Source organism: Plasmodium chabaudi, assembly GCF_900002335.3.
Source record: "Plasmodium chabaudi chabaudi strain AS genome assembly, chromosome: 4".
Lineage (NCBI taxonomy): Eukaryota > Apicomplexa > Aconoidasida > Haemosporida > Plasmodiidae > Plasmodium > Plasmodium chabaudi.
This window is the reverse complement of record NC_030104.2, coordinates 379,106-393,507: the sequence shown is the minus strand read 5'-3', so window position 1 is coordinate 393,507 and position 14,402 is coordinate 379,106. Positions and strand designations below refer to the sequence as shown.

The following is a 14,402-nucleotide window of genomic DNA, read 5'->3' as shown; positions in this document are numbered from 1 at the left end:
GTGTGCATATACACATATATTATTGCATGTTCATACGGATGCTATATTTTTAGTATACTTTTTTTATAAAGTATTATTTTTCAAATGAAAATCTAATAATAAGCATAACTAATTAAGTATATGTATATCTGCATATACATATGCCATTGTTGACAAAGTTAATCAGGGTGTAAAATATTTACTAATAAAACAACAATATATAAAAATAAAATAAATAAAATTGTTTAAATATTATAATCAAATATAATGATAAAATATTGAACCAATATAAAATAGTGATAACTACATGTAATACCATATAAAACAGGTATTTAAAGAGTACTGCACATTTTTAAGGGAAATTTTTATAAGACCAAAAGAGAATAAACGAAAATGCGCATGTATATACACAATGCATATATATAATATATACTCGTGTGCAAGTACAAATTACATAAAAAAACACATATTTATACATAAGTTTTAATAAAAATAATAAGCAAATTGTATATTTAATTCCTAATTATATTTTAACAAAATAACTAGTTCCTTTTCAACTTCCGCTAATTCGTTTAAATTGCTGTTCTAAAGAATGTGCCGCCAAAAAACAATAAAAATAAAAAAATAATTACGACATAGTAATATATGTTTTTATTATTATATTTTGGATAAAGTGATCATAAATATTAAGAGAGGAAAACAACATATTCCTATACATGTGCTTGCATAAGAATAAATATGTATGCCCTCTCTTTTTTATTTAACTTTTATGTACTTACCAAATTGTTATATAATTGGGCTTCAAAACATTTTTTAACAACTGAATGGTAATTAAAACATTTATTTATATAATTTTTTAGCATTCCTTTTCTTGAAGTATTTTCAAAGTTCCTAGAAAACTCTTTGGTGAAATATATAAAATCGTGTGTCCACTTTTCTTCTTCCTTTAAAAATTTTTCTTTCATTTTAGTCCTTTCTTGTGGATTTACATTATTCAAAGATTGAATTAAATTATCTGTTTTCAAAATATCCCCCCAAAAATTTGATTAAATGATATAGTACGTATATGAAAATATGTAATACATAAAAGTAGAACGGATATATTTTTAGATATTCACCTGATATATGAGACAAATTCTCGTACAATTCTTTGCATTTTTTTGCAAAAAATTTACGCTCTTGCGCTTCCTTCTTTAAGTTATCCTCATTTGCGCTAAAGCTGGAAAAAAAAATAAACAATTATGTATTATGTGTGCATGAACTATACGAATTATTATGACTTGTTCATGTCGTTTTGTTCATTTTTATAGCCATTTTATACTTTTTATTTTTTTTTTGTATTTTTGGCTAGTTACCTAAACGACAAGCCATTAATAAAATAAAAGAGTAGAATAACAATAAAAGTTATCAATATAATGATTAAAGGCTTAAGAAAAATGTTGAAAAATTTTAATTCATACATAACTATAAAATTTTTATAATTGTTTTCTTCATGTTGTGGAAATGTTTTTTGAATTTGTATTTGAATTGTATTCCTATGGGAAATAAGATCTAGCCAGTCTTTTGTTTTTCCATTTTTAACAGACATTCCATTTAAATTGTTATTATTTATTGATATGTCACTAGAATAAGGAGGTAGATAAATATTTATGTACAAATCTTTAATATAAAAGGATTTGATTGATGGTGAAATATCAGCTTTATAAGCATAATAATTTTTTTTATTTTTAACTTTAAACAAATTGGATGAATGATAGTATGAATTACAAAAATGTGTTTTCCACCCCCCTAAAATTGGATATCTTGGTTTTAAATCAAATTTTATAATATTTTTTTTTGTGTGTGTATCATAAAATTCACCTGCTCTAATTAAATATATTTTTCCTAATTCATCAAAATAGTTATATTCAAAAATGTTATAATTTATTTTAGATTGCATAGAATATATAATACTGGAGTAGTTTTTATTAGTATGCATTTTTTGGCTGTTTTCTTCGCTGTCTTCTTCTAAAGTATATTTATTTTCATAATCACTTAGCAAATATCTATCAAATTTATTTATTTTTGCAGAATTGTTTTTTAAAATATATTCTTCCTTTTCATATATATAACCTAGTTGCGATATTTTTATATCTTTTACAACTTTTTCGAAGTATCCCAAATTATAATCCGAAGTAAAATAAAATAAAACTTTATCCCCCAATGAAAAACGATTATCATTGTTTAACTTATTAGAATTTTCTTCATTTCTTATATCATACTTTTTTGTATGAACATACATATTTGTGTCTACCTTTTCAAACCAGTTCATATAATTTACATCATCCAATTCTTTAAGTAAACAATTTTCACATATATGTATTATTATCTTTTCTTCCTTTTCTACATTATATGGTAATAAAATTTGTGAAGAGATATAAAATAAGACATTTTGTTTTTCATTTAAATTAATATCAATTGGAAAAGGGAAATAAGGCTGTCCTAAAATATAAGATAATTTTATTGATAGTTTTTCATTTTCTTTTAATTTTTTATTTAAATATATTTCAAATATTTTCACATTAAACAATTCTATATCATAATCATTGTTAAATTTGTCGATGCTTATTTTGTCTATATCATTCACATTTCTTAAAACTTTATAATGCAGTTCGTTATGTTCGTCGTCTTTCACTTGAAGATTAGTGCCCTAACAAATAAATAAAAGTAAGTAAATAAATAAATAAAAGTAAATATGTATATGTGTGGGCATGCTATAAAGCAGTAGAATATATACAGGCATGGTGCTATTCCCTTTTTTTTCGATAAGAATGTTTTATAAAAATATTTAAAGTTTTACACAAACCTGAAAAGCTTCATGATAAGGTAGCAGAAAGGTAATTTTGTCGACAAGTGTTGTGCTGATATTTTTGATAGCACCTTTTATATTAATTTCAACATAATTATTTTTTAAAAATACATTTTTATTTATATATTCATAAACAACGGTATCATAATTTGCAACATATTCTTCTCGTATTTGATTTTTATAAGTGTTAATATATTCTATATCAAAATTTATCAGCTTTTTAAATAAATATAAATACAACTCCCCGTTAGCAAAAAATCCTAATGCAAGTTGCAGGATCATTAAGCAAACAAATTTCATTATCCTTAGTCTTCAAGCACATATATACACAATGTTGGTGTATATGTGAAATTATTATTATTAACTTATTTGTTCGTATATTTATTACATTCTTTTTTCACCTATTTTTTACAAACATATATAATATGGGCATAACTAACGTGGACTTACATGTACTGACAATGCAAAATGAAAAGAGTTGTACGTAAAAAAAAATAAACGAAAAAATTGGAAAATTTCAAATATAACTCCTATCCCCATAAGAAAAGAAGGAAATACATAAAAATATGAATAAAAATAATTAGAAAATTTTTTTTGTTCTTTAAAAAATATAGAAATTAAACTTTTATGTATTTTTATTATGCTATATTATTTTTATTATTTTTTATTTATATTTATTTTTCTTCTTATTCCTGGTCTATATCTCTCAAATTGAAAGTGCCACTCTCGCTTTTTGAAAAGTGTTAAATAGAGCAGTAGCTCACACCCCTTTTTTCGCAGTTTTTTTCGCAGTTTTTTGCCGATATTTTATTTACATTTCCACTCCTACAACAGCGCGCAACATAAGCATGCAAGAATGTACGAACGTAAGAAACGAACAGGGTGGCCGTTATTTTACTAACAAATAAAATTGAATATAAAACTTTTCAACATGGGTGTAATTAAGCGTGTGCATTTTTAATATCAAATGAATTTTACATGTTTTGATAAAAATGGGAAAGAAATAATATTGCAAAAGAGAACTTATATATGTGTATTTTTTTTCATACCCTTATGTTTGTTATAAAATGTTTTTTTTTTAATTTTATACATGCCAAAAAAACACGTTATAAATGATTAGCTAAATAGTATAGTACCCACATTATATTATACCAAGGCAATTGTTAATTATTTTGTTCGTTCTTCCCTATAAATTGTATTATAATATATTTTTTTTAATTTTTTATATACATATTTAAGAAAAAGAATTTCGAATTAAGAGGGAAAAGAATATGTACATACATATATGTATGTCTCATAACTCAAGGATAGTGTACCAACTCCCTTTCCTTTTTTAATGTATATTTATTTTACAATTTTTCTTTAATATTTTTGTATATAAGAAAATAAAAATTGAATATACATGTTTGGAAAAATTAAGAAATACAACATATATACATCCTTATTAAGTTTATAAAATATATAATAGAACTACAAAACCAAATGATTAAATATTTAAAACTATCGAATGCCATTTTTGTTATTCGAAAGGTAGGCAGTATAACACGAAAAATGTTACATACATATGTATATATTTTTTTATTTTGTATATTTTCCCCCGTTATTATTTTATAGCACATATATATTTTAAAAGAAACGGTATATATTCCTACAAAATTAATATAATAAAATAAAAAAAAAAAAAAAAAGTACATATGCTTATATAAACTATTATATTATCCATTGGGGTATTTCAATTTATTTCCTACGACTAAGGATATGTTTCTTATATATTTTATTTCGTACTATTAATTTATTCCCGTTTTGTTATACAGTATGTAAATAATATTTATTATAATAGGCATAACAAGAATATATTATTATATAATATTTAAAATAATAACAAAGCTGAAATATAATTATTTTTTTTATATCAATTTTAATTTTTAAATTATAAAAAATTTATCCTAGTAATGCGGTTAAAAAAAAATTATTATAAAATTTAAAAAATATCAAAAAGGTTACAAACATATTTATTTTTTTTATTCTATATCCATTTCAAGATATTTTCTAAGCCTGAAATATATATATTTTATAATCCTTTGTTAAATACAAAGTAAATACTATTTTACATGAATAGTTAAAATATATAATATATCTATATAAATTAATATATATAATATTATTATTTTGAAGTATTGTTATTCAAAATGTCGTCACGCTTAGTTGATAAGATCCGAAATATGGAAGTCCCAGAAAATGGAAATAGCTCCATTAATGTAATGTTAGGAGTAGTAAATATATTTTTTTTTGGATTCGGTATGATAGCTATAGGTATATTAAATAAAGATCCCGATGATTTAATAATCGGTATATTACAATTACTTGTACCTTTAGTTGGTTGGATATGGGCAATCTTGTGGGGTATATTAATTGTTATCAAAAATTCGAAATAAATAAATAAAACTTATTTATTTTATCTTTCTATAAAATGAAATATACCTAAAGGGGAGAGATACACAAATATGCACAGAAATATAGAGATAGTATCCTAACTTGTTTTCAAAACAAATCCCATTTAGTATCTCTAGAAAAGCCGATTCAAGAATGCCAATGTACACCTACAAGACATTTCCCCCATACACATAATAAATAAATAAAATATAAACTATACACCACCCCGAATATATTTAAAATTACCGAGATCCTTTGATTAATATCCCTACATGATGCATGTGTTATATATGTATATACATATTAAGTTAACTATTTTTGTAGAGTATTGATTTTATTTATAAATATTTCTTATGTATTATATTTATACATATCAATGCGCGTTTGTGAATATTATTTTTTTGCAAAATAGTTTTCGCGGATAAATTTTTGTTTCATTTTTCCCCCCGTTTTAATATACTTGTATCCATTTTGAATAATATTAGTGTTTCTTTTAATTTTATAATTATAATTAAATATATATCTGTCCCTTTGTTATTATATTTTTTATGTAACTATTTGCTCGGAAACCTATTGAATCATCAATTAAAAAAATAAATCATGTATATATCTTTAAACCGATACCGCATCCTTAAAGTTTTTATTTTACCATGCAAGTGAAATAAATTAAGTTAAAATAAAAAAATTTTCTATCTTAACACACGAACATAATTATACCTATTCGTGCATAAGCAAAGGTATATGTCTAATGCTTATATATTATTTTTTTAATTTCGCATCTTTAAATAAGTCTACAAAAGTTGACTACACACATATGCACAAATGGTCTATGACACCATAAAAAACACTTTTCGTTAATATGCAAAATGGAAATTAAAAAAAAAATAAAAATCCCAAACAGGCACCGCTTGTGTTGTCCTCGCTATTTAGGGCGTATCCTCATGGATAATCATTTCAATTGTTTTTTTCTTTTTTTTTTCATTTTCAGTTATCCTCTATAATGCCCACCATCGAATGGCTTTCGTTTTGCATTGCTAAGGTGGGCTCCCAATTTCAGACAAAAGTTCGGAACAATTTTTGTACCCCCATGTTTGGTATTATAAATATATTGCCAATGCAATATTATGAGCTTGTACCATTGCATATGTAGCTATTTTCGTTAAAAATAATTCATAAAATAACATTACCCATATGCAACATAAATTATTTGATTATTTATAATATGGTTCTCCATTGTAATAATAGCGTTTAGTACTTGTCACAGAATCGTCTTCATGTGTATTATCATTTATTGTTGTATTTTCATCTGATGAATTTTCATTATTATTGTTATTTATTTGATCGTTAAAATTTTCATAATTAAATGGATCCTCTGTAAAGGAATCATTATCATGCATAGATGCATCATCATTGATATTTATCAATTCATTTAAAACTTTAGAATAATTATCACTACCATCATATATATACCTTCTTGATATATTCCTTTCGTTTCTTACTCTGGGTATATTATCATTTAGTTCATAAAAAGCAGATTGAAGTATCTCAGATCTATTTGGTACATTTCGTGAATTTTTTATCGAATTTTCTAAATCTTCTCCTAAAGTTGATTCTGCATATATTCCATCATTTCCAACTTTTATATCTTCACTAGTATCCCCAGCCAAACATGTTTCACTTGTCCCACTATTACATTTGTTTACAGCTTTATTACCATTCGTAGATTGGCTAGCTTCGCCAACTTGCCCAATTTCTCTACCTTGGCTAGTTCCACTTACCAAGTTAGCATTCTCTATCCGTGAAACATTTTCGTTTACATGTCTCTCCTGTTCATTTGGTCCTAGAACTAAATTATTTAACTCCTTTGCTATCTCTTCATTGGCTATCTCATCATTTGCTGTTTCACTTCCCAATTCCCTTTCTTCGTCCCGTTGGCTTATGTTGTGTCTTTCAAAAAATTGTTCCCATCTACTTGGATATAAAGAAAAAATATTTCTTTTCGTATTATTATTTTGGCTATGGGCAAGATTAGTGTTTGTTTCGCCATTTAATTTTTTATAGGACGATGTTATATTTCCGTTTGCCCATTGTTTAGATTCTTTTTTTCTTTGTTCCAAATGATGAGCATGGTCATAATCATATTTTATTCTATCCTCATTATGCTCGTTGTTTTTATAATTTTTACCAGCATATTTAGCCCCATAACTTCTCACAAATCTTTCTAAATATAAGGCACTAAAATTTATATTATTATTATGACCCGGTCTAGTATTTGGAATTAGCTTACATACATTTTCTCTCTCATTAAAAATGTTCTTTACTATTTTCTGTTCTTCATTCATTTTAATAATTTGAGAATTTCCCGAAATGTTTTTATCTACATATTTACTTTCTGTACCACCAAAAGTGTATCGATAAGGGTCGACATTTTGTCTGTCTACCAATTTGAATGCATTTGTTATATTCCTTTCGTTTAAATTTGTTTTCTTCTGATTTTTGTTTAAGATTTTTTTTTCATTTTCTATTTTTCGTTTTTTTATTTCTTCCTTATTTTTATTTTTAAATATTTGTTCGAAATGGGAATAATAATAACCAATATCATCATTTTCATAAACCTCATTCAAATTTAAATAATTCTTTTCATTTTTATTCCCTCCAATATCTTCCATATCATAGTCTCGACTCATTTTAGTGTTCCTATTGCTATTCTTATTTGGGATCATATATCCTTGTCTGTTTTCTTTTTTTTGCATTTTATAGTTTCTATTTCCTTTATCCGTGTTGGAAATACTTACAATGCATTTCCCATTTTCATTCCTCACCATTTCTTTATCCTTACCCCGTTTTTCATTTTGTCCCGCTTTTTCCATTCGATAATCTATCTTGCCATCATTTAAAGCGTTTTTTTTATTCATCTTTTTTATTTTGTTTTTTAAATTTTTATTTAAGTATTGAATACATAATTTTCTTTCTTCTAGAGAGCTTAAACTTTTGTTGCATTTTTCTTCGATACATTTTTTATCATTTTCACACCCCGCTTGGCTATTTTTTCTGTTTTTTTTTTTAAGAAATGGATAGACTTGTTTTCCTTTATGTTGGTTAGTTTGTCTTTCCTGTGCACATTTCTCAAATATTTTGCTCTTCAACTTTTTATTTTCAACATTTTGTGTATTAGTATTTCCATTTTTTTTTTCGCTTTCATATTTACTTCCCATTTTATCATCAAAATGTAATGGCATACTAAAGGCCTTAATCTTTTTGTCATGCTCATTTCCTCTAAATATTTTTGCATCCTCTTTTTGCTTCTCTTCCTTTGGAAATATATTTTTAGTAAATGCTTTGGATAAATTGTCACCAATTCGCTTTTTCAAATTTTCTGCTTTTTTGAGCTTGAGATTTTTTCTATAATCTTTATCCCAATATTTCGATGATGTGTTTTTTTTGGGCACACTATTTTTACACAATCCATTTTTCTGGTTATTCTTTCTAATTTTATTTACTAAAATTTTATGGTTCTTTTTCATTTCGTTAGAGGTCTCTGCATCTGTTTTAGATATTTCGTTATCTTGCTTTGGTGTTTGTATCTTTTCAAATTCCCCATTCATATATTTTACCTTTTTGTCTTTATTTGAGTTTTTTTTATTTTTAAAGTTCTTACTATTTCTACAACTATCTTCAGCACCCTTGGTATTTGTTAATTCATGTGCTTTATTTGATTCCGTCTTTGTACTTTGCTTATTTTTTAATACCTCTGCTTGTAAATCGGCACTTACATTTTTATTTTTTCTAAGGGCATTATAATGCTTATCAGGTTTGTCATGTTTTCCAGGATTGTCATGCTTGCCATTGGGTAATACCGTTCCTATAGTTTTTCTAAAACTTGTAATGAGAGAAGCATTATTATTTTGGTTATCATTTTTCATATTCCCTTTTTTAGAATGCCTAACCCCATTGCTTTTATACATTTCATTATGGTCGTCTTTCTCCAGTTTTCCAACATATTTTCGATCAAATTCTACTGATATATGTCTTTTAAATTTGTGTGTTTTTTTTTCTGGTACATATTTAGTTTTATTTTTTCCGGCCCCCTTTTTATTGGAATAGCTTGGTGCATTATGGATAGGCCCGACATTGTTTTTATTTTTTTGTCCATGCTCATTGTCTTTCTTATTTTGGCCGTTTTTACCTTTTATTGCATCGCCTGTAATAGCCATATTTTTATTCGCCACTTTAGGTTGAATTTTATTATTGCCCCAATCATTTTTATTTTTCTTCGTTTTATTATCAAACATATATTTGCTCAGCTTTGTATTTTTACTTTTTTCCTTTTCAACTTTCGTATTGATTTTCTTTATTTCAGAAATATTTGATGCATTCTTTTTAGTCAAATCATTTTGAGGTTTTTCCTTGTTGATTCCATTAATTTTTGTCATTCCTTTTTTCTTCTTATCTTCGTTATAAAATATATCTCCACCTTTCTCTACCTCTTTTTGCTCTATACCTATTTTAGCTTTATATTCTGAGCCTACTAAATTATTTACAACAATTCTTTGTTCAGGATCTTCATTCTTTCCATTGTCAATATATATTATTCCTTTGTCTTCTAATTGATAAATAGACATGCTTACTTCTCTTTTTAATGAAGTATTACTTTTTTCTATATCTCTGTTTCGGTTTACTAAAATAGGAAAACTACTATCTAAATTGTTGATACTCTCATTTTTGAGATTATCTTCTTCCCATTTTATTTCTTTCTCGAACTCGTTCTCTAATTTGCAATGTATTTGATCCATAAACTTGTGTGTATCGTAATTTTCTATTCCTTCTTCTTCAACTTCTATATATTCTCTTTTTTCATTATTCCGTATGAATATATGATTAATACATTCCTCAGACATTCTTGTAATACCTACTTTGTTCATAATATTTTTCTTATTATTCAATACTTTAATTTGTAGGCTTTCTGAAGAATTATTTTTACTACCACTTGTCGAATTGCATATATTTTTTGATTTCATTTCATTTTCTCTAACATTTGCAACATTACTTAATGTGTTTATATATGCATATTTTTTTTCATTATCATTTGAAATGATATTACCCATACTACAATTTTTTAGTTCATTATTCATTAATCTAGTATCATGTGAATTATATAAGCCATTGCAAATTGGGTAGTTTGCATATTTATTGCTATTTCGTATGCAGTCCATTTCAACTTTATCACTAGCAATATCAGCATCATTAATTTTTCTACGATTGAGACTGTTTAATTCTTTAAGTGGAAATATATTACCATCAAAGCATTTTTTATTTTTCTCATAAAATACTGCATCTAATTTTTCTTTATATCTTTTATTTGCTTGTTCAATGGAATCATTTTTTTCATAAAAGGACGCCAAACTATTAACATTTATATATTCCTCATTTTCGAATATTTTTTTTATGTATTTATATTCTTCACTGTTATAGTCTTTGTCTGTTTCCAAATTTTCGTCATTTTCTAATACGCTTGTATGTGAAACACTTCGATTGCTATAAAATTTTTTAATCGTATTATTTGAATTGTTTTCGATGCATGAATATGTGAGCCAATCAAAGTTTTGGAAGCTTCTTCCCTCGATAACATTACTATTGAAGCGGCGTCGATACTCATCGTTATCTTTACATACACTACTACGGCTACTATATATATTGCTACTGCTACTCCGCCCACTAATACTATTGCTAATATAATTACAACTATTGTCATTATTCTGTGCTTTATTTTTGTTATCTATGAAACCTTTCGAGTTCTTCATTTTTATATTGTAATAATAGCTATTTTCTGTGACCGTCAAACTAGCATCGCTTTTTTCGTTATATACTTTTTCAGAATGCGTATCATTACGTAGTCCTACTATGTTATCCTTGTTATCACTGTCTTTGCTATCGTTGTCATTGTTATCGTTGTCTTTGCTATCGTTGTCTTTGCTATCACTGCCTTTGTTATCATCTTCGGTAATAATTTTATCCATATTCGATAAATTATTGCATTGCATTTCATTTGGCTGTGAACATGCTTGCTTACTACATGGAGCACCATTTTCATCGCATTTTAATAACCCGATTTCATTATCATTGTTTTGGGCAATTGCTGTTATAGTATTTTCACTCGAGCTTTTGTCTTTTACTTCTGTTTCATTTGCTACAACTTCACTTTCTTCATTCATTGAGTCCACTATTGGGGTATTTAATACATCTGCCTCGTTATCTTCACGTTTTTCGAAAATTTCCTCTGTAACATTTCTATCGTCAATTGACCTATTTCCATTAGACAAATTAGTAACCGAACTGATAATAGTGTTACTACCTTCCCTTATTTTTTCTGAACAAGTTCGATATTTTTCTTGAGGGAAACGATTTTTGTTTCGTTTTTTTTTAAGTTCTATTAATCTGTAAATATTTCTTTTGTGACCATTTAATATCTTCATTTTTGATTTTTCACTAAGATTGCTGCATTTTTTTATTAATTCTTTCGGTTTTATTAAATTATTTTTTATATGTAGAAAATTTTTCTTTCCTATCTTAAGCTGATTATCAAAGATGATATATTTTCTACATAATCCAGTTTTTCTAGCATAAATATTCCTACTGTCATTTCGATGTGTAGATATATATCGGTTGTTCCAATTCTTTTCATTATTAGCATACCTCTTATTAATGGAAGATACTTTGGTTCGAAAACTGTCTATAACCAGTTGAGCTTTTTCACAGTTATTCATACTGATTCTTGTGTTCTTTTCTTGCATTGCGTGTGCAATGAAGCTTTGGTTCATTTTCATAACAAATTTTGCAGTATCATTAGATAAGGCATGAGCATGAATATTTCTTGTATGATGTATAGGCATCAAGCAAGTGCTATTGTTATTACTAGGATGTACAGCATTACATTGAATCATAGGTATAGCATTTCCAGGCAAACCACATTTATTTCCATATACAAAAGGAACACTGTTGGGATAGAAGGCGGAAGAAGAGGTCAATAGTGTATTATTGCATTTATTTTGAATCGAATTTCTATAACCAGGCTTCATATATACATGCTCATAAATAAAAAATTCCATGATTGAGTTTTGATCTATTTTCACATTGTTTTTTTTGGCATATTGATGAATCTCTATTGAAAACTTAAATACAGGCTTCTTCTCATTTTGTTCCGATCTTTTATCATTATTCAAATATAAACCAAAATTATGAACTGGATGGATATTGCGTTTAAACCACATATGGCTTAGAACCTGATTAATACTATATCTTGTTTGAAAGTTTGGATCTAAACAATGAAAAATTAAATCGATTGCATCATTAGATAAATGAATTCCATTTTTATCAGTCAGCAATTCCCTATATTTTTTATTTACTAGCATTTTCCAATACGCATCTTTTTCTGTAGATGTTCTAAACAATTCCTGTTTTGTTAGACAAAAATATAATATATACCCTACACAAAATACATCAACTTTTGTTGGATCATATTTACATTTTGCATGTATTTCAGGCGGCCTAAATATTTTTCCAAATGTTTTTGTATACTTTTCTAACATTACATCATTTTTGTTATTAAGATTAAAATGAAGAGCTTGCCCAGGATCATTCAAAACAGGATAAATTAGGCCATTTGTTTCATTTTCAAATAAAAGCACATTTTCTAATGATATGTCCCTTAATGCCATTTCTTTCGAATGCAAAAATTTTATAGCTAATAAAATCTGATAAAATAAATATCGTGCTTCTTCTTCTGAAAATGCTTTATTCCTATTTTTCATAACTTCAAATAAATCACCATGCATAGCAAAAGGCATAACCATGTATATATATATATCATCATCAAAAATGCTATCACAGATTAATACATTACTATGCCCACTCATGCTATCTCTATAATAGTACTCAGACAATGGATCTTCTTGTATTCTCTCCTTAGCCAATTCTATAAGATGCTTTGATAATATTTTTATTGCCTTTTTCGTATTGATCAACTTCTTATTAGTATCTTCAATTATTTCAGACAAATATACAGTTCCATATATAGCTGACTGAAGTGCCTTCAATAATTTATATTTGGATTGTTTATGTTGGATTATTTTCCCGGCCAGCTGTGATGTTTGCTTTGAGAACTGCAAATAGGGTAATGTTAAAAAATGCGCATATGTATTATTAATATATAAGAAACAAAATGTATATGTATAAAAAAATATCACGGTTTGTATAAATAAAACACTATGTGACACATTTTGTATGCATATATCTTACATGTTTCACTTTCTCTTCCTTTGGTAATTTTTCAAAAGAGTCTTCATTTTTTTCAGTAATCGGCTTATATTGATAAAATATTTTCTGTTTGTTTTTAGACATAATTCCAGATGGGTTAATATCAAAATATATGCAATAGTTATTATTTTTTTCTGGATCCGTATTTTTTACATTAATTTGCAACTTTAAGGAAACACATATATATTGGGAGTCAACCATTTTGTTTGATCCTAATGAGCCTAAGTTGTTCCACAACTTGGTCATATATGGCTGCGTCATTACTCTATTATTATCATGTTCACATTTGTTTTTATAAATTTCCTGAATATTCAACACCAATTCATTATCTACATTTCTGCTAGCATGGGTGTCTTTATTCAGCTCGGTCTTTAGAAAAGTATGCCCTCTTGTTTGTAGCTGCATGTTTGAGGGGATGCTACTTTTTTGGTTTTTCTTGATACTATTTTTCTGTTTTGTTATTATATATTTATTATTAATAATATATTGTCTTATTACTGTTCGGATGTTATGGATCCTCTTTTACCAGTGGTGCAGTTTGCTATTATTATGTTTCGATATTGTTCTATATTCTTATTATGTTGATTTTGTATTTTATAAATATATAATTGCCTATATATATTTATTATTTTTTTGTATTAAAAAAAATTATTTAGAATAGACTTATTTTTATGTCAGTGTAATTTTGATTTAAAAATGTTTATAATGCACAAGTGTCTAAAAAATATTAAATATGTAAATTAATAAAAATATATGCATAAAATTGTAAACAATTATAGAATGCGCATAATTTTATAGAACTAATTGCAAGCCCATGCAATTAGCTTGT

At 26.2% G+C, this 14,402-nt stretch overlaps 3 protein-coding genes across 3 annotated transcripts; 1 reads left to right on the top strand and 2 right to left on the bottom strand.

Moving 5' to 3' along the window:
- Window positions 1-498: 498 nt before the first annotated feature.
- Window positions 499-3,127, bottom strand: PCHAS_0410500 (dolichyl-diphosphooligosaccharide--protein glycosyltransferase subunit OST1, putative; the record flags this gene model as incomplete). Its single annotated transcript, XM_016799994.1, has 5 exons — window positions 499-564; window positions 759-994; window positions 1,098-1,198; window positions 1,335-2,668; window positions 2,825-3,127. 5 exons carry the CDS (start codon window positions 3,125-3,127, stop codon window positions 499-501), a joined length of 2,040 nt encoding a protein of 679 aa, XP_016653294.1.
- Window positions 3,128-5,016: 1,889 nt separating this feature from the next.
- Window positions 5,017-5,262, top strand: PCHAS_0410400 (conserved protein, unknown function; the record flags this gene model as incomplete). The annotated part of the gene is made up of 1 exon (XM_740038.1): window positions 5,017-5,262. The coding sequence occupies one exon, from the start codon at window positions 5,017-5,019 to the stop codon at window positions 5,260-5,262; it is 246 nt and encodes an 81-aa protein (XP_745131.1).
- A 1,209-nt stretch (window positions 5,263-6,471) lies between these two features.
- PCHAS_0410300 (kinase-related protein PKRP, putative) lies at window positions 6,472-13,978 on the bottom strand (the record flags this gene model as incomplete). Its single annotated transcript, XM_737148.2, has 2 exons — window positions 6,472-13,419; window positions 13,556-13,978. 2 exons carry the CDS (start codon window positions 13,976-13,978, stop codon window positions 6,472-6,474), a joined length of 7,371 nt encoding a protein of 2,456 aa, XP_742241.2.
- Window positions 13,979-14,402: the final 424 nt, after the last annotated feature.